Here is a 19,415-nt window from a genome sequence, read left to right as displayed (position 1 = left end):
GGAAGGTCAAAATAGACCCAGGAGCAGGTCCAAACCCAGATGACGTAGACAGAGCCATCGGGATGATAGGACAGCTGTGGAGCAGCATGTCTATTCAATAGTCAGTGGGAAAGTATCAGCTAAGGACATGTGGACAGCCCTGAAAAGTGCGTATGAAGACAAAGGTCTAATCAGAAGGATAAGTTTGAGACACATTCTGTATGGAGCGACACTGAGTGCCTGCAAGGACATGAAGGATTAAATTGATAAGTTATTGTCGATAGCTCAGCACTTGGCATTTGTGGGGGCACAGGTGGATGAGGAGGAAGTGGCAATGTTGCAGAATCTGATGCCAGAATTTGATTTTTTGGTGGTTGCTTTAGAGTCAAGTGACACTAAGCTGACAACAAAGATTGTAAGGGCCAAGCTACTACAGGTCCAAGAATGTATTCCTGTTGAGACAATAGCTGAGGGTTCTGCCTTGATCACAAAGGGCACAGAGTCTAAAAAGCACAAGTTCAAATGTTTTGTATGTCACAAGATAGGACATGAAGCTTCAGATTTCAGGATGGGAAATTCCAGTGGTGCGCAGTAGCAGCGTGACAAGCCAAACAAGTCAGCACTGAATGTAGCAGACAGTCACAAGAAGGATTGCTGGTATATGGACTCGGGGATAACTAGGCATTTCAGTTGAAATAAGTATTGGTTCAATTCTTTAGCACCGTGTGTACCCACTAAAGTAACAGAGATTGGAAATAAAGTCCTTACTGCATTACAAGCTGGGACAATAACAGTACGTTTAAGAACTGGAGGAGAAACAGTTGTTACAGATATCCAAGATGTGTTGTACATGCCTGATTTAGGAAGTAATCTCATTGCTATCTGCGTCTTAGAGAAAAAAGGCTACAAAGTCCAATTTCAGAAGGGCAAGTGTATGGTGCAAAATAAATGAGGGACTGTTATTGCTTCAGCAACACAATGCAACCAATTGTATGTCCTGGACACTGATGAATGTACTGCAATGATGGCTACTGATGAAAACCAGTCAATGGAGCTGTGGCACAAACGCTTTGGTCATCTAGGTTATAACAACGTCCAGAAACTGCTAGATGGAATGGTAACAGGGATCACTGTGAGCAACGCTTAAAGACCCATATGTGAGAGTTGTATAAAAGGCAAGCAAACTCGCAACCCATTTCCAAAGTCGGTTAGTAGAGCAGAGACACTGCTAGCTCTAGTGCACACCGACGTGTGTGGTCCAATGGAGGTAGAGTCCCTGTGGCCAAAGCATCACAAACCCCCCAACTAGTCACCCCTGGCCGGGGTTCCCTGGGGGAGTAGGGACCCTTTAAAAAAAGGGGTCCCCCCAGGCATCCAATGGCCAATGATGAAGCCTGGGGCTGTCCCCTCCATCCGTGGGCTGTGGATGGAGGGCTGATAGCCGTGAAAGTGTTAAAAAGAATATTGTCTTTTGCTGTGGAACTACAAGTCCCATCAAGCCTCCCCCGCATGCTGGTAATTGGAGAACCACAAGTACCAGCATGTGGGGAATTAAAGGGACCACTGGTACCTGTAGTTCCACAACAAAAGAAATACTGTACCCCAAAAAAGACAAGACACACACCTTGAAAGTAAAAGTTTTTTTACACACTCACCCATACTTACCTACATCCCACGCCGCCATTGACGTCCCCTTGTCCAAGTAGAATCCATTAGGGTACCTGGTTTTAAAAAAATATATACTATAAAATCCACTTAAGATCTGTCCTCTTCGATCCATGTAGGCATCACAGGGGTTAAAATAACAAAACGCATTCACCCAAACCAACGAACATGTAGAAGTGTATGTGTAAACATACACTTCTACTACGCGAATGAGGACCCTCTACCGATAGTAATATCAACAGAGTGACCCGCCAGCCAATCAGGGGCCACTGCCGCAGCATCAGCTTCATGACTGGCTCTATATTGCTTGGGAACAGCCAATAGCGGCTTCCCCAGGGTAATGAATGGAGACGCTATGCTCCATTCATTACTAGGCTGTGTGATGCTTAATTGATGTAACCGCATCGGTCAGCATCAATTGACCTTGTGGTTTGTGGGGAAAACCACAAGGTCAATTGATCCTGACCCTTGCGTTTACATTGTGTTAAGAATGATATAAGAATGCAGATCTTGAGTATTGCTTTTGATCGGACAGATCCAGGAGAAAAATGGTAAAATATAGGCCCTCATTCTGAGTTGTTCGCTCGCTAGCTGCTTTTAGCAGCATTGCACACGCTAAGCCGCTGCCCTCTGGGAGTGTATCTTAGCATAGCAGAATTGCGAACGAAAGATTAGCAGAATTGCGAATAGAAATTTCTTAGCAATTTCTGAGTAGCTCGAGACTTACTCAGCCATTGCGATCAGTTCAGTCAGTTTCGTTCCTGGTTTGACGTCACAAACACACCCAGCGTTCGCCCAGACAGTCCCCCGTTTCTTCAGACACTCCCGCGTTTTTCCCAGAAACGCCAGCGTTTTTTCGCACCCGCCCAGAAAACGGCAAGTTTACGCCCAGAAACACCCACTTCCTGTCAATCACAGTACGATCCCCAGAACGATGAAAAAACTTTGTTATGCCGTGAGTAAAATACCTAACTTTTGTGTACAATAACTAAGCGCATGCGCCCTGCGAACCTTGCGCATGCGCAGTAAGCGACTAATCGCAATATAGCGAAAATCGGCAAAGAGCGAACAACTCGGAATGACCCCCATAGAACCTTCTCTCTCCTCTACAAATGTCTACTGTGTAAGGCCAGAATTTTTCTTCCATCATTGGAGACCATGACATATATTTGCTAAACATAATTTTTTCCAAGTTGCTTATTTTCAACGGCTTTAATTACTGCATGTAAATGGTCAATAGTAATACTGTACATGTAAAACAAGCCTGACTTTGCATGCATTCCTATTGTCCTTTTAAGTCCAGTGCTCAAAGCCAGTCAGAAAAGGCAGCTCTGAAATAATGCTATTTAGTAAATATACCCCCAATGGTGTCCAGAATTCATGTAATCACGTATCATCTGACATCAGTTATTATTGTGTTCCTTAATGTTGTACTGATAATCAGGGGTGTATCTACCCATTGGCCAGGATGGCACTTGCCAGGGGCGCCAGCCGAGCAGGGGGCGCCGTCCAACGGTGCCACTGTCGGCCAATGGGGGGGAATCTCTTAAGCCGTAGTGTCTGGCAATACCTGCTGTGCCAAGCTGCCTGGAATGGAGGGCGGAGGATTGCTCAGCAGGCAGGAGCTGGCGCCGGTGTTCGGCACCGCAATGCACTACAGGGAAGAAACTGAAAATAAACTACAACTCCCAGCAGTCCTTGCTGTCGGGAGCTCCCGGCGGTAAGGGCTGCTGGGAGCTGTAGTTTACTTTCAGTTTCTTCACGTAGTTTGGTGCGGTGCCGGACACCGGCGCCAGCTCCTGCCTGCAGAGCGATCCTCCACCCTCCATCCCAGGCAGCTCGGCACAGCAGGTATTACCAGACACTACGGCTATCTGGTGGGATGTTATGGGGTAGGGCTATGTGCTGTGTGGGGAGGCTAGGTATATGCTGGGAGTGGGGGAGACTACTGCTACAGTATGTGCTAATGGCGGACTACAGCTATGTGCTGGGAGGGGGATGGGGACTATGGCTATTTGCTTGGGGAGGTGAGGGGCTATGTGCAGGGGGGGGACTATGGCTATCTATGCTGGCAGGAACTATTGTTATGTGATTGGAGGGGGGTGGGGACTACTGTATGACTGTGTTGGGAGAGGTGGAGACTACGGTTATGTGCTGGGGGGACTACGGCTATTGCTTGGAGAGGTGGGGAGGCTATGGCTATTTACTGGGAGGGGACTATGGCTATGTGCTGGGAGGGGGATGGGGACTATGACTGTGCTGAGAGGGGGAAATAGCTATGAGCTGTGTTCTGTTGAGGGCTATGGCTATGTTCTGAGGGGGGACTACAGCTATGTACATTTGAATAGGAGAGTTAGGTAGTGCCGTGCTGCAAGTATGGTGGTACTGCGTACTGGTAAGAAATTCCCAGCCGGTACGCAGTACCGCCGGACCGCCACCTTGCAGACAGCGTGGAGAGAGGAGAGTGCACCAGTCTCCAGCCCCCTTCAGTCTGTAGACTGGTGGTTTCTCCCCTCTTTGAGTCCAGCGGCTGTGGCGGCATATACTCAAACGCCGGTTTGCGAGGCAGTCAGAGATCGCAGGCCGGCAGCCAATCAGGAGCCGCCGCTGCCGGACCATGAGCTCTGATTGGCTTATGGACTAGCACAAAATCTGAGCTACAGGACGCCGCCGGAGCAAAAGGGGACTGGACTGAGGGCAGGAGAGGCGCGTGCTGCACTCTCCTCTCCCCAACAGTAGCAGCAGACAGTGCCGGCCCCAGGCAGCAGCAGAAGCATCAACAACAATAGTGAGTTGCACTGCTGGGGGCATATCTAGCACTGTGGGGGCATATCTGGCACTATGAGGGCATATCTGGCACTGTGGGGGCACGTGTATCTGGCAATGTGGGGGCATATCTGGCAACATGGGGACATATCTGGCAACATGGGGAATATGTGTATCTGTCACTGTGGGGGCATATCTAGCACTGTGGGGGCATGTGTAACTGGCAATGTGGGGGTATATCTGGCACTGTGGGGGCATATGTGTATCGCACTGTGGGGGCAATATGTGTATCTGGCACTGTGAGGCATGTGTGTATCTGGCACTGTGGGGACATATGTGTATCTGGCACTATTGGGGGCATATGTGTATCTGGCACTGCACTATTGGGGTCATATGTGTATCACACCCCCATTTTCATTGGCCACGCCCCATGTGGCACACCCATTTTTTGGTTTTCGGCATGTGCACAAAGTACCACTAAGATTTTTTTTCTACTTGCACCACTGGGTAGTTCGCTGTGCTGCACTTCTTTGCACTACTATTTGATTATACTACTTGGCCTTGGGTGGCATTGCATCCTCAGCCAGGCCAGGCACTGCTGTCTCCTCAGTGTTATAAGAATTACTGTGTGGGCATAATGTGTAAAGGGAACTGCTACTGTGTGGGCATGATGTGTATAAGGGTTACTACTGTGTAGCGTAATTTGAATTGGGGAACTATTGTATGGCCATGCCCCTTTCCCACAAGATCATGTCCCTTTTTGCACATGTACCTTCCCTATTTCAAATAAGGGGGGCGCCAGTCCCTTACTTTGCCAGGGGCGCCCACACCCCTAGATACACCCCTGCTGATAATGTATAAGTGAATCAGGCATCACCAGAAATAAAATTCCTAATTCCCCTGACATTTCTTTACTGTTGAGGTTGTGGAAGTTACTTTGTGATCTGTACTAATGTCAGTTAGGATGGAATTACATTACTAGAGCATGAGGAGACAAGCATATGGACTTTACTACCATTTTCTTAACCTAGTCTACTGACAACAGTCTATTGGAATCTCCTTAATGATCCACTTCTTAAATATGTGCTCTAATTTCTCCTCCATCTGTATGGTTCATTTATTAATATCTTTTTCATGCATATTACAATTCCACATGAAAATGCACTTACACAAGTCCATTGAGTCTTCTATACTTTCTGATATACCTTTAGTTACTTCTTACATGGAGCTGGACAGGAGGCCTCCTATCAAGCCATATGACATACTGTTGAGCTTTGTAACTGCACACTAGTTCCAGAGCTACTGCCCCTTATACTGTATATTCAGCTTTTTATTAGTAATAAATTGACAAAATGGCTGCCACAGGAGGATGTGACACTGTGGCAGATGTATTAACCTGGAGAAGGCATAAGGAAGTGACAAACCAGTGATATGTGCAAGGTGATAAACACACCAGCCAATCAGATCCTAACTGTTAATTTACATATTGGAGCTGATTGGCTGGTGCCTTTATCACCTTACACATATCACTGGTTTATCACTTCGTTATGCCTTCTCCAGGTTAATACATCTGCCCCACTGTGTGCTACAGTACTTGTAATCTTTCAGTTGGTCAATGGCATTAAGGCCAGTACTCACTGGCCGATGTGAGAGAGATGTGTGCTGAGCGAACCGCTCAGCACACATCTCTCTCGCCGCTCAGCACAGCGATCGCTCCGTGAGTACCCCCCTTTAGACTGCCCTTTAGAATGTGTGTGTCTCCCTGGTTGTGTCCCATAATGAGTGTTGAGGCCTCAGGAGCAAGAGAATCAGAATCACTAGTCATCCTTTTCCTCAGGGCCCCATATCTATTGAAATCCCTGCAGTGTTATTCTGCCACTGGCAACAGCAAATATAAGATGAATTCAAAAGTGACTTTAAAAAAATATGTATCCACTTCTTTTCTGTATATTAAGGAAGTAGGACTGTAGGAAGCTATATATTCCCCCAAATACAGGCTACAATTCACTAGGGTTATGAAGCCCATACATCTCCAATAAATTTGGCAAATTCCCCCTTTTCTCGATGACTGGGTCAGGTCATCAGCAAAATACAGCATATTGGAAATCCTTGATTTGCCAATTTGACCCAAAAATGATTGGAATTGGCGAGATGGGGATTCCTAACATGCTGAATTTTGCCAATTGGCAGACAAATCGCTGATCATCAGAGTCCACCTACAGTATTGGAGGATTGGATTGCCAATCGCTGGATCGGATCATCATATACAGTATGTATGGCCAGCATATGGCATAAAATGAAGTCGATGAAGTGTAAAATGTGAAAAAAGCTTCTTGCTGGGTGTCATTTTAGGAAATGATTGTGTAAACTCTGTCTCCATGATGTCAGTAAATGTGTACTTAAACTGTATTTGTCTTCATATAGGTCACATTGAGACAGCCTCAGCTGAAGCCTATTTTAATAAATTCAAATCAATTACATTTATGGATCCAGTATACTATTACACTGCAGGTGCTCCATTCCATGCCAAGGTAATTACATTTTCAGAGACCTGTGGATGAAACCTTGTCTTTTTTGGCACTAAATAAATAAGATAGAAACACATACAGTTTATATGGGTCATCTATTTCATTTTAATTTGAAAAAAATAGTAATAAAGCAAAATCAAATATTTTTGTGATTTACAGGTTCATTTTCAATGATGAGTCAAGGGAAATTTACAGATAATTTCTGTAAATAACTGATTTTCCAATCCTCCACAAAAAATTATCAACGATCTCAAAAACTTAAAAATCCTTGGTGAATCTTTGCAAGTAAAGTTATATATACTGTATCTATATTGAACACAAAATCCAGCACTACTCTTCTGTCAGGGCTGGATTAAGGCAGTGGTGACAGGGGTGGTCATCCCGGGGCCCCCCTACACAGCAGTGTTTAAGTAGAGTTTTACTCCTCCGGTGGCTGAGTTGTGCCACCACAGTGGAGGCTGTCAGTGTTCAGCAAGTGTTGTGGGTTGGTGAGGGGAAATCCCGCGAGACAGTGGGCCAGATGCGTTTGAGTATAGTGCTCCTGCACTGGTCCTACCTTGGCTGCTGCTCTGTGGACGGTGTGTGTGGCTGCTACTCTCTATGGACTCTGCAGCCGCTGCTCCATGGACAATGTGTGGTAATTTGTATGCAATGCCAACGTTTTCGCAACTGTGCCACGATCACACTGTGCACACAACAAGTTACCTTTGTGATTCCGCTCAAACTGAGGATTTAATTGCAAAGTGATAAATGTGAAGGGACTGTGTGGAGGAGGTAGTGGAGAGTGGCAGTAAAAACACAACCATTTTTGGGGCATATGTCTACTAGAGATATGCGGCTGGCACTTTTCGTTTTTTGTGTTTTGGTTTTGGCTCTAATTCCACTTTCGTGTTTTGGTGTTGGTTTTGGATCTGGATGATTTTTGAAAAAAACATAAAAATAGCTAAAAACACAGAATTTGGGGGTCATTTTGCTCCTACGGTATTATTAACCTCAATAACATTAATTTCCACTCATTTTCAGTCTATTCTGAACACCTCACACCTCACAATATTGTTTTTAGGCCTAAATGTTGCACTGAGGTGGCTATATGACTAAGCTAAGCGACACAAGTGTGCGGCACAAACACCTGGCCCATCTAGGAGTGGCACTGCAGTTGCAGACAAGATGGCACTATTCAAAAACTAGTCCCCAAACAGCTTGTGATGCAAAGGAAAAAAAAGTGCGATTAGGTAGCTGGACGGTGAAGCTAAGTGACACAAGTGTGAGGCATCTAGGAATGGCACTGCAGTTACAGACAGGATGGCACTTAAAAAAACTAGTCCCCAAACAGCTCATGATGCAAAGAAGAAAAAGAGGTGCAAGATGGAATTGTCCTTGGGCCCTCCCACCCACCCTTATGTTGTATAAACAGGACATGCACACTTTAACAAACCCATCATTTCAGCAACAGGGTCTGCCACACGACTGTGGCTGAAATGACTGGTTTATTTGGGCCCCCACCAAAAAAGAAGCAATCAGTCTCTCCTTGCACAAACTGGATCTACAGAGGCAATATGTCGACCTCATCCTCAGATACCTCACCCCTGTTTCTTTTTAAACTGTTTCTTTTTAATGAAAGGGGCAATACTGAAAAGGTTGTAGGTTGGTCTCATGTACCTTGGTGTTTGGCAAAGTATTTAGCAGTGCTCTTCACGTGTGTTTTGTAAAAGACTTCCAGTGGCTCACAGGTCTGCAGACATGGGCCAGTGATTTCACAAAGCTCAAGTACATGTAGTCATGGCTCATTCACTGGTACCAGGTCCCAGTAGGATGCTCTCCTAAAGATTTTGGAAGCTCTTTAGTTGCTGAGACTATGTGTGGGTGTGATATGAAATCTTGGCAGTCACATGACCAACCGTGGCATCCCAACTTTTAGAAAATAGTCAAGGGATGGGGTAATTATTTTAACCCTCCCCTTACCTCTACCCTAACTCACCTGGGGTGTCAGCTAGGGCAAAGATAGTGGGGCTGGCAGCTAATCACAGGGGGTGGAGGCTAGGGCTAAGACTGGGAGGGGAGATGGAGGCTATGGCTAATTCCCCCCAGTGGTGCTTAACCCCTACCCATTTCTGCAATATTTACCTTCAGGATGCCGGCTGGTTCTGGCGCCAGGATTCCGAGTTGTGTTGGGATTCAGGCGTCGGTCACCTGACCACCGGCATCCAGTGTAAAGACTATTTATTCTTCAATGTTGGTGTTTACTTCTATTTAAATTGAAGTAAACTCACCAAATACTTCATACAATCATATGTGTCTACTCTAATTGATGGCCAGGAGACTCCAGATTTTTAAGGAGTACTACTGGAGTCCTAGAGAAGTAGGCCATCGCCTACAGTAGCTCATCCACTTACCTACTGAAATGGGCAGTCAGGTGGCTTGGTGATGCATTTTGTAATGAATAACATTATCATGGTTCCGTACCCTGCTGCACAGTGGCATGAATCATGGCAATGTGGGGGCTCCAAAACTATAAATCAAGTTGCAATGCCCCCGACTTTTCCTGGAGGATATGTATAAATAGTAGATGAGTCATTTAGTGATCGTGATTATTGGATCTATAGAGCTGCACTACATATATCTTCTGATAGGGACCATGTGGTGTATGCAGATCATTCTATTACTGAATATGCACAGTAATTATATGAAGGTTTTGATTTGCAGTTTTTATTTCTCATCCTCAGGTGCGTGTTGTTGATGAGAAAAAACAGCCCATGGCTAATACAACCGTATCCATATATCAGGATGGAAAAAGGGAAAAGATTGCAGGTCTGGTGACTGACAGCAATGGAATTGCTCATTGTACACTCAACACTTCTGAATGGGACAGCTATATGTCACTAACGGTAAGTTTCTCTGCCACTGAGTGGGGCTATTACGTTTTCCTATTTTATGCATGTACATAAGGTAAGTGACAAAAGTAAATGAAAAGATAAATTATGAACCTGTAATAATTTGGGCCATCAATGCATATTCTGTTTTGTATGTATGAATTATTAGATTTATCATCTACAGTGATGCAACATTTTGTACCTTCTAATGAAAGTGTCTGGTCAGATTTATACAATGTGATGGGATAAGCACTGCACAGATCATTATGATCACTATGATCTGCGTAGGCATCTTTAGTGTAAAAAGTGAAAAAATGGTGGAACATTTTTATAAAATGGCCGAGGGTGTGCCAACCCCTCCCCCATTTTTCCAGTATCTAGTACTGGCCTCAACCATCTGGTAATGTTATGGCTGAAGACACACATAACTGGGTCCCCCTGCCATCATATTACACTGCCCCAAACTGGTCACCCTAGGCCCGGAATTACTCTGGAAGTGGGGAGACCAAAAATATCACCCCTCCTGTAGATACCCCAGGCCTGTGGTGAAGCCCTTGGCCTGATTCTGAGTTGGGAGTAAAGCAGAAAAGAGCAAGTACTGTATCTCTGCACATAGGCAAAACCATGTGCACTGCAGTTGGGGGAGATGTAACATTTGCAGAGAGAGTTAGATTTGGGTGGGTTATGTTGTTTCTGTGCAGGGTAAATACTGGCTGCTTTATTTTTACACTGCAATTTAGATTTCAGTTTGAACAAACCCCACCCAAATCTAATTCTCTCGGCACATGTTATATCTGCCCCACCTGCACTGCACATGGTTTTGCTCGTTAGAGAAAAATGTTGTTGCTGCAATCAGGTCTGAATTAGGCCGGGCCGCTGCGGGGGCGGGCCACGGTGGGCGCATGATGTTACATGCAGCTGCTGCGACCCGGGGTGTGGCAGGTAGCCGTCTGCCAGCGCAGCTAGGCTACGCAGGCAGGGACCTACTCGGCGGGTGCAAAAGAATCGCCGCCGTGTGATGCTTTTGCACCCGTGCAGGGGGGCAGGGTCTGACATGCAGAGCGGACTAGCCCTGTGCTGGGCATCCCCCCACATGTCTGTGTAACTGATCGGAGATGTGCTAAATTTAGCACATCTACGATCAGATCTGAATCACCCCCATAGACATACAACATATAACATAAAGAAATCCAAGACACTGAGTGTCAACTTCACTCCAATTATATAATGATGAAGTTCCTCTGTTAATCCTCAATTGTCTGTTACAGCAGGAGAATACATATAAATGTTTTACTCCCCCTACTGGTATAATATGCAGGTCCTAAGTGTGTATGTAACCCCTCTCTCACCAACCAGGGGTAATTAACACATACGTGCCTCCACCCACGCTAGATTATGGGGGTCATTCCGAGTTGTTCGCTCGCAAGCTGATTTTAGCAGCTTTGCACACGCTAAGCCGCCGCCTACTGGGAGTGAATCTTAGCTTATCAAAATTGCGAACGAAAGATTAGCAGAATTGCGAATAGACACTTCTTAGCAGTTTCTGAGTAGCTCCAGACTTACTCGGCATCTGCGATCAGTTCAGTCAGTGTCGTTCCTGGTTTGACGTCACAAACACACCCAGCGTTCGCCCAGACACTCCTCCGTTTCTCCAGCCACTCCCACGTTTTTCCCAGAAACGGTAGCGTTTTTTCACACACACCCATAAAACGTCCAGTTTCCGCCCAGAAACACCCACTTCCTGTCAATCACACTCCGATCACCAGAACGAAGAAAAAACCTCGTAATGCCGTGAGTAAAATACCTAACTGCATAGCAAATTTACTTGGTGCAGTCGCACTGCGGACATTGCGCATTAGCGACTAATCGCTCCGTTGCGAGAAAAAAATAACGAGCGAACAACTCGGAATGACCCCCAAGGTGTGGCTTGTTTGGGTAAGCCTGATAGGTAGGCAATCTGTGTCCTACGTGTAGGCATGTGAGATTACAATTGTACTATTTTAAACAATACCATGACATTTACACCTGAGATTGTTGCTGTATAAGAATACTAGAGATGTGCAGCGGGCATTTTTCGGGTTTTGTGTTTTGGTTTTGGATTCGGTTCTGCGGTCGCGTTTTGGATTCGGACGTGTTTTGGCAAAACCTCCCTTAAGAATTTTTGTCGGATTCGGGTTTGTTTTTTTCAAAAACAGCTTAAATCATAGAATTTGGGGGTAATTTTGATCCTATAGTATTATTAACCTCACACCTCACAATATTATTTCTAGTCCTAAAATTTGCACAGAGGTCACTGGATGACTAAGCTAAGCGAGCCAAGTGGGCGGCACAAACACCTGGCACATCTAGGAGTAGCACTGCAGTGCCAGACAGGATGGCACTTAAAAAAATAGTCCCCAAACAGCACATAATGCAAAGATAAATAAATAAAATAGGATTTTGATAACCTACCGGTAAATCCTTTTCTCCTAGTCCGTAGAGGATACTTGGGTCCACTTCATGACCATGGGGTATAGACAGGATCCGCAGGAGACATGGGCACTCTAAAGACTTCTCATTGGGTGTGAACTAGCTCCTCCCTCTATGCCCCTCCTCCAGACCTCAGTTGTAGGAACTGTGCCCAGGGAGACTGACATTTCGAGGAAAGGAATTACTTAACTAGTGGTGAGATATCTACCAACTCACACCCTCAACCATGCCGCACACATGGCATTCAACATAAAACACACCAACAGGCATGAACTAATTGCAGCAACATGCTGAACCAAGATAACACAACTTGTGTAACTGTAATAACTAAACTGCAGGTAAAGTACGCACTGGGGCGGGCGCCCAGCATCCTCTATGGACTAGGGGGGTAATTCTGAGTTGATCGCAGCAGGATTTTTGTTAGCAGTTGGGCAAAACCATGTGCACTGCAGGGGAGGCAGATATAACATGTGCAGAGAGAGTTAGATTTGAGTGTGGTGTGTTCAATCTGCAATTTAAATTGCAGTGTAAAAATAAAGCAGCCAGTATTTACCCTGCACAGAAACAAAATAACCCACCCAAATCTAACTCTCTCTGCACATGTTATATTTGCCTTCCCTGCAGTGCACATGGTTTTGCCCAAATGCTAGCAAAAATCCTGCTGCGATCAACTCAGAATTACTCCCTAGGAGAAAAGGATTTATCGGTAGGTTATCAAAATCCTATTTTCTCATACGTCCTAGAGGATGCTGGGGTCCACTTCATGACCATGGGGTTTATACCAGTGCTCCAGTACGGGCAGGAGAGTGCGGATGACCCTGCAGCACCGATTGACCGAACTTGAGGTCCTCATCGGCCAAGGTGTCAAACTTGTAAAATTTAGCAAATTTGTTTGACCCTGACCAAGTAGCTGCTCGGCAAATTTGTAATGCCGAGACCCCCCCGGGCAGCCGCCCAGGAGGAGCACACCTTCCTAGTAGAATGGGCCTTCCCGACATCAGTAATGGCAATCCAGCCTTAGAATGAGCTTGCTGAATCGTACCTCTGATCCAGCGTGCAATAGTCTGCTTGGAAGCAGGACACCCAATCTTGTTGGGAGCATACAGGACAAACAAAACCTCTGTTTCCCGTATTCTAGCTGTTCTAGCGACATAAATCTTCAAAGCTCTAAACACATCTAGAGACTTTGACTCAGCGAACGTGTCAGTAGCAACTGGCACCACAATAGGTTGGTTTATGTGGAAAGAGGAAACCACCTTTGGAAGAAAATGTTGACGATTTCTCAACTCTGCCCTATCTTCATGGAAGATCTGGTAAGGGCTCTTGTGGGACAAGGCCCCCAATTCAGACACCCGCCTTACGGATGCCAACGTCAAAAGCATCACCACTTTCCAAGTGAGAAACTTCAACTCTATTTCTTGTAGAGGCTCAAACCAACCTGATTGAAGGAATGGCAACACCACATTAAGGTCTCATGGTGCCACTGGAGGCACAAATGGAGGCTGGATATGCAGAACCCCTTTCACGAACATCTGAGCTTCTGGAAAGGAAGCCAATTGTTTTTGAAAGAAAACTTATAAGGCCGAAATCTGGACCTTGATTGACCCCGATCTAAGGCTCGCATCCACACCAGCCTGCAGAAAATGGAGAAAATGTCCCAACTCAAACTCTTCCGTAGGAGCCTTCTTGGATTCACACCAAGACACATATTTTCTCCAAATACGTTGGTAATGTTTAGACGTTACTCCTTTCCTGGCCTGAATAAGAGTGGGGATGACTTCCTTAGGAATTCCCTTTCGGGCAAGGATCCGACGCTCAACAGCCATGCCGTCAAACGTAGCCGCGGTAAGTCTTGATACACACACGGCACCTGCTGTAGTAGGTCCTCTCGAGGAGGAAGAGGCCGAGGATCTTCTATGAGCAACTCCTGAAGATCTGGATACCAAGCCCTCCTTGGCCAGTCTGGGGCAATGAAGATTGCTCAAACTCTTGTTCTTATTATTATTTTGAGAACTTTTGGAATCAGTGGAAGTGGAAGGAAAACATATACCGACCGAAACACCAACTGGGTCACCAGTGTATCCACTGCTATTGCTTGAGGGTCTCTCGACCTGGAACAATATCTCTGAAGCTTCTTGTTTAGACGAGATGCCATCATGTCTACTTGAGGAACTCCCCAAAAACTCGTCACCTCTTGGTGGAGGCCCCACTCTCCTGGATGGAGATCGTGTCTGCTGAGGAAGTCTTCTTCCCAGTTGTCCACTCCTGGAATGAAAATTGCTGACAGAGCTCTAACATGTCTTTCTGCCAGAGGAGAATTGCCGCTCTGCTTTTCGTTCTGCCTTGCCTGTTTATGTACGCGACTGCTGTTACATTGTCCGACTGGATCTGCACGGGATCTTGAAGAAGACGTACCGCTTGTAGAAGGCCGTTGTAAATGGCTCCCAATTTCAGAACGTTTATGTAAAGGCAGACTTCCTGACTTGACCATTTTCCTTGGAAGCTTTCCCCCTGTGTGACAGCTTTCCAGCCTCGGAGACTTGCAACCGTGGTTATTAGGACCCAGTCGTGAATCCCAAACCTGCATCCCTCTAGTAGGTGAGAACTGTGTAGCCACCACAGGAGCGAAATCCTGGCTTTGGGGGACAGGATTATTTTCCGGTGTATTTGTAGGTGGCATCCGGACCACTTGTCCAACAGGTCCCACTGGAATACTCTGGCATGAAATCGGCCAAACTGTATGGCCTCGTAGGCCGCTACCATTTTCCCCAACAACCGAATGAATTGATGGATCGACACGCTTGTTGGTTTCAATATTTGTTTGACCATTTTCTGGATTTCCAGAGCCTTTTCCACTGGAAGAAATACTCTCCGTACTTCTGTGTCCAGAATCATCCCTAAAAAGGACAATCTTGTCGTCGGTTCCAACTGCGACTTTGGAAAATTAATGATCCAACCGTGTTGTTGGAGTATGCGATGTTCTGCACCAACTGTTCCCTGGATCTCGCTTTTATCAGGAGATCGTCCAGATAAGGAATTATATTGACTCCTTTTTAACGAAGGAGGACCATCATCTCCGCCATCAACTTGGTGAATACCCTTCGGAGAGTCCGAACGGCAACGTCTGAAACTGGTAATGGCAATCCTGTACTGCGAATCTCAGATAAGCTTGGTGAGGAGAAAAAATGGGAACATGCCAGTAAGCATCTTTTATGTCTACTGACACCATGAAGTCCCCCTCTTCCAGACTGGATATCACTACCCTCAGGGATTCCATCTTGAACTTGAACCTTTTCAGGTAGAGATTCAGATTTTTCAGGTTTAAAATCGGTCTGGCCGAGCCGTCCGGCTTCAGAACTACGAAGAGGCTTGAATAAAAAAACCTTCTCCTTACTGTGCCAAGGGTACCAGGACAATGACCTGATCCTGACATAATTTTTGAATTGCCGTTGTTACTGCCTCTCTTCCCGGAAGAGAAGCTGGCAAGGTCGATTTGAAAAATCACCATGGGGGGGACGTCTTGAAACTCTAGTTTGTACCCATGGGACACTATTTGTAAGACCCATGGGTCCAGGCCAGATTGGATCCAGATTTTGCTGAAAAGTTTCAGACATGCTCCCACCCGAGCGGACTCCAGCAAGGGAGCCCCAGCGTTATGCTGTAGATTTGGCAGAAGCAGGGGTGGACTTCTGCTCCTGCGATCCGGGAGACGCTGCGGATTTCTTTCCTTTTCCCCTTCCCTTACCTGCAAAAAAAAGGGGAGACCTTTGGCCTTTTTGTATTTGTTGGGCCGAAAGGACTGTATGTGAGAGTGATGTTTTCACCAGTGTAGGAGCATAAGGCAAGATGTTGACTTACCTGCAGTAGCCGCCGAGACTAACACATCCAGCCCATCACCAAACAAGGCCTCACCTTTATACGGGAGAGCCTCCATATTTTATTTTGGAATCTACATCAGCATTACACTGGCGAATCCACAATGCCCTCTGAGCCGATACTGCCATGGTAGCGGTTCTTGATCCCAAGACACCAATATATTTCATGGATTCTAGTACGTATGCAGCAGCGTCTTTGATATGACCTAACGTTAGGAGTATCTCGTCTCCATCTATTGTGTCAATGTCTAATGACAAGTTTTCTGACCACTTTTCAATAGCACTACTCACCCACTCACAGACAATGGTAGGCCTGAGTAGTGTCCCATTGGCCACATCAATAAATCACCTCACTCACTTGCTGTCTGTCGGCTCCTTAAATGAAGCCATTACAGGCGCAGGGGGAAACACCTTCTCTCTTTTATGACAGGGCCCTGTCTAAAATGCGGGGTGACTCCCACCTTTTTTGGAAAAAGGTAAGCTGCCTGAATTCCTTTTGGGAATCTGAAATTTCTTTTCAGGTTAAATCAGACATGAGGTGGAGGGAAAATTACATTACTTCTTTACTAAAGTGAACCCTCTCCTTGTGGTAAAAGAGGGGGCTTCGTAACTTCTAACACCTCCTTTATAGCTAAAACATGTTTTAAATGTTTTTTTTTTTGCTAACTTAGGACCTATTCCCCTGGAATCACTAGTGTCAACACAGGAATCAAAGTACGTGTCGGTATCAGTTTGTACTACTTGTGCAAATTTGTATGTGACTCAGAAAGGTCCCTGTGGATGAAAGGCAGAACTATTAAAAATCACATCTTCAACAGATTATTTTAATTTTCTGTATGAGATTCAGTCCAGCCTCTTACTGATATGATTCACACTCTCATGTAACCTTTCACCCAGTCAGGCTCTTGGTGTCATATTACACCTCTGTGTCCCTAACATGTCTCCACAGAGTTCCCTGCCACAGACATGTCACACACGTGCAGGACCACACCACAGACACTCCGGGATTTATAGGTGACAGACCCACAGTAAAATCTGTCAGAGGGACACAGATGGGATTTGCCAGTTCACAACCCAGCGCCAGTAACACAATGTCTGGGACCACAAAATGCCCACTGACATTCAGCACTTTTATAATGTTAATCACACAATTATATAGCACCAAATTCACTGTGGCCCCCCCTGTCAGTAGTGGAGGAGGAGGAGCGTTGTCTCTGCAGCCTGAGGAGAGAGAGTAAATGGTGCTGAGCAGTGTGCTGGCTGACTGAGGAGGAAGCTCCACTCTTCAATGGTATGTTTCTCCTCAGCTTTTATGAGGTAATATTTTTATACTGGCGGGGGTAGGACTGTGCCTCAGCAACTTATGCCCCTTATTTATGCCAGTTTCCATAGGTTTCATGCTGCCCAGGGCGCCCCCCCCCCCGTGCCCTGCACCCTGCAGTGCCTGTGTATGTGTGGGCAACATGGCGCGCTGCGCTCCCGCCAGCCGCGCGATACCTTTAGCCGTCACTTTCTTGATTGAAGATCTGTCTTCTAACACTCACCTGTCTTCTGACTACTGGCTCTGTGAGGGGGGTGATGGCGTGCTGTGGGAGTGAGCATCTAGGCACAGCTAGTGTTCAGTTCCCTTCAGGAGCTAATGGTGTCCTGTCAGCTAGAAGCAGAGCCATGAAACTCTTTAGGAAGTTGGTTCCTACTTCTGCCCCCTCAGTCCCACGAAGCAGGGAGTCTGATGCCTGCAGATCTCCCTGAAAATAAAAAACCTAAGTCTTTTCAGAGAAACTCAGTAGAGCTCCTCAGAGTGCATCCAGTTGACCTGGGCACATTCTACAACTGAGGTCTGGAGGAGGGGCTTAGAGGGAGGAGCCAGTTCACACCCAATTAACAGTCATTAGAGTGCCCATGTCTCCTGCGGATCCCGTCTATACCCCATGGTCATGAAGTGGATCCCAGCATCCTCTAGGACATATGCAAAAAAGAGGTGCAAAATGGAATTGTCCTTGGGCCCTCCCACCCACCCTTATGTTGTATAAACAGGACATGCACACTTTAACAAACCCATCATTTCAGCAACAGGGTCTGCCACTCGACTGTGGCTGAAATGACTGGTTGGTTTGGGCCCCCACCAAAAAAGAAGCAATCAATCTCTCCTTGCACAAACTGGCTCTACAGAGGCAGGATGTCCACCTCCTCCTCATCGTCCGATTCCTCACCCCTTTCACTGTGTACATACCCCTCCTCACAGAGTATTAATTCATCCCCATTGTAATCCACCATCACAGGTCCCTGTGTACTTTCTGGAGGCAATTGCTGGTAAATGTCTCCACGGAGGAATTGATTATAATTCATTTTGATGAACATCATCTACTCCACGTTTTCTGGAAATAACCTCCTACGCCGATCGCTGACAAGGTTACCGGCTGCACTAAACACTCTTTCGGAGTACACACTGGGGGGGGGGGGGGGGGCAACTTAGGCAAAATAAAGCCAGTTTGTGCAAGGGCCTCCAAATTGCCTCTTTTTCCTGCCAGTATACGTACGGACTGTCTGACATGCCTACAGTGATGCTGTCACTCATATAATCCTCCACCATTCTTTCAATGGTGACAGAATCATATGCAGTGACAGTGGACGACATGTCAGTAATCGTTGGCAGGTCCTTCAGTCCGGACCAGATGTCAGCTATCACTTCTGACTGCCCTGCATCACCGCCAGTGGGTGGTTTTGGAAATGTTATCCTTTTCCTGGCAGCTCCACTGGCGGGAGAAAATGAAGGAGGAGCTGTTGGTCACGTTCCGCTTGACTTGACAATTGTCTCACCAGCAGTTCTTTGACCATCTGCAGACTTGTGTCTGCCGGAAAGAGAGATACAACGTAGTCTTTAAACCTAGGGTCGAGCATGGTGGCCAAAATGTAGTGCTCTGATCTCAACAGATTGACCACCCGTGAATCCTGGTTAAGCGAATGAAGGGCTCCATCCACAAGTCCCACATGCCTAGAGGAATCGCTACGTTTTAGCTCCTCCTTCAATCTCTCCAGCTGCTTCTGCAAAAGCCTGATGAGGGGAATGACCTGACTCAGGCTGGCAGTGCCTGAACTGACTTCACGTGTGGCAAGTTCAAAGGGTTGGAGAACCTTGCACAATGTTGAAATCATTCTCCACTGTACTTAAGTCAGGTGCATTCCCCCTCCTTTGCCTATATCGTAGGCAGATGTATAGGCTTGAATGGCCTTTTGCTGCTCCTCCATCCTCTGAAGCATAT

The 19,415-nt window shown here is 46.2% G+C and overlaps 1 protein-coding gene across 1 annotated transcript in view; it reads left to right on the top strand.

Moving 5' to 3' along the window:
* Positions 1-19,415, top strand: part of LOC135056654 (alpha-2-macroglobulin-like) — a 222,886-nt gene that overhangs the window by 58,096 nt on the left and 145,375 nt on the right. Inside the window, exons 10-11 of the mRNA XM_063962100.1 lie at positions 6,835-6,941; positions 9,662-9,823. Coding sequence (XP_063818170.1) covers positions 6,835-6,941; positions 9,662-9,823 — 269 coding nt within the window. The remainder of the gene's footprint in view (positions 1-6,834; positions 6,942-9,661; positions 9,824-19,415) is intronic.

The sequence above is a fragment of the Pseudophryne corroboree genome, chromosome 3 (assembly GCF_028390025.1).
Source record: "Pseudophryne corroboree isolate aPseCor3 chromosome 3, aPseCor3.hap2, whole genome shotgun sequence".
Classification (NCBI taxonomy): Eukaryota; Metazoa; Chordata; class Amphibia; order Anura; family Myobatrachidae; genus Pseudophryne; species Pseudophryne corroboree.
Note: the sequence above shows the minus strand (reverse complement) of the source record. Positions and strands in the feature narration are given on the sequence as shown.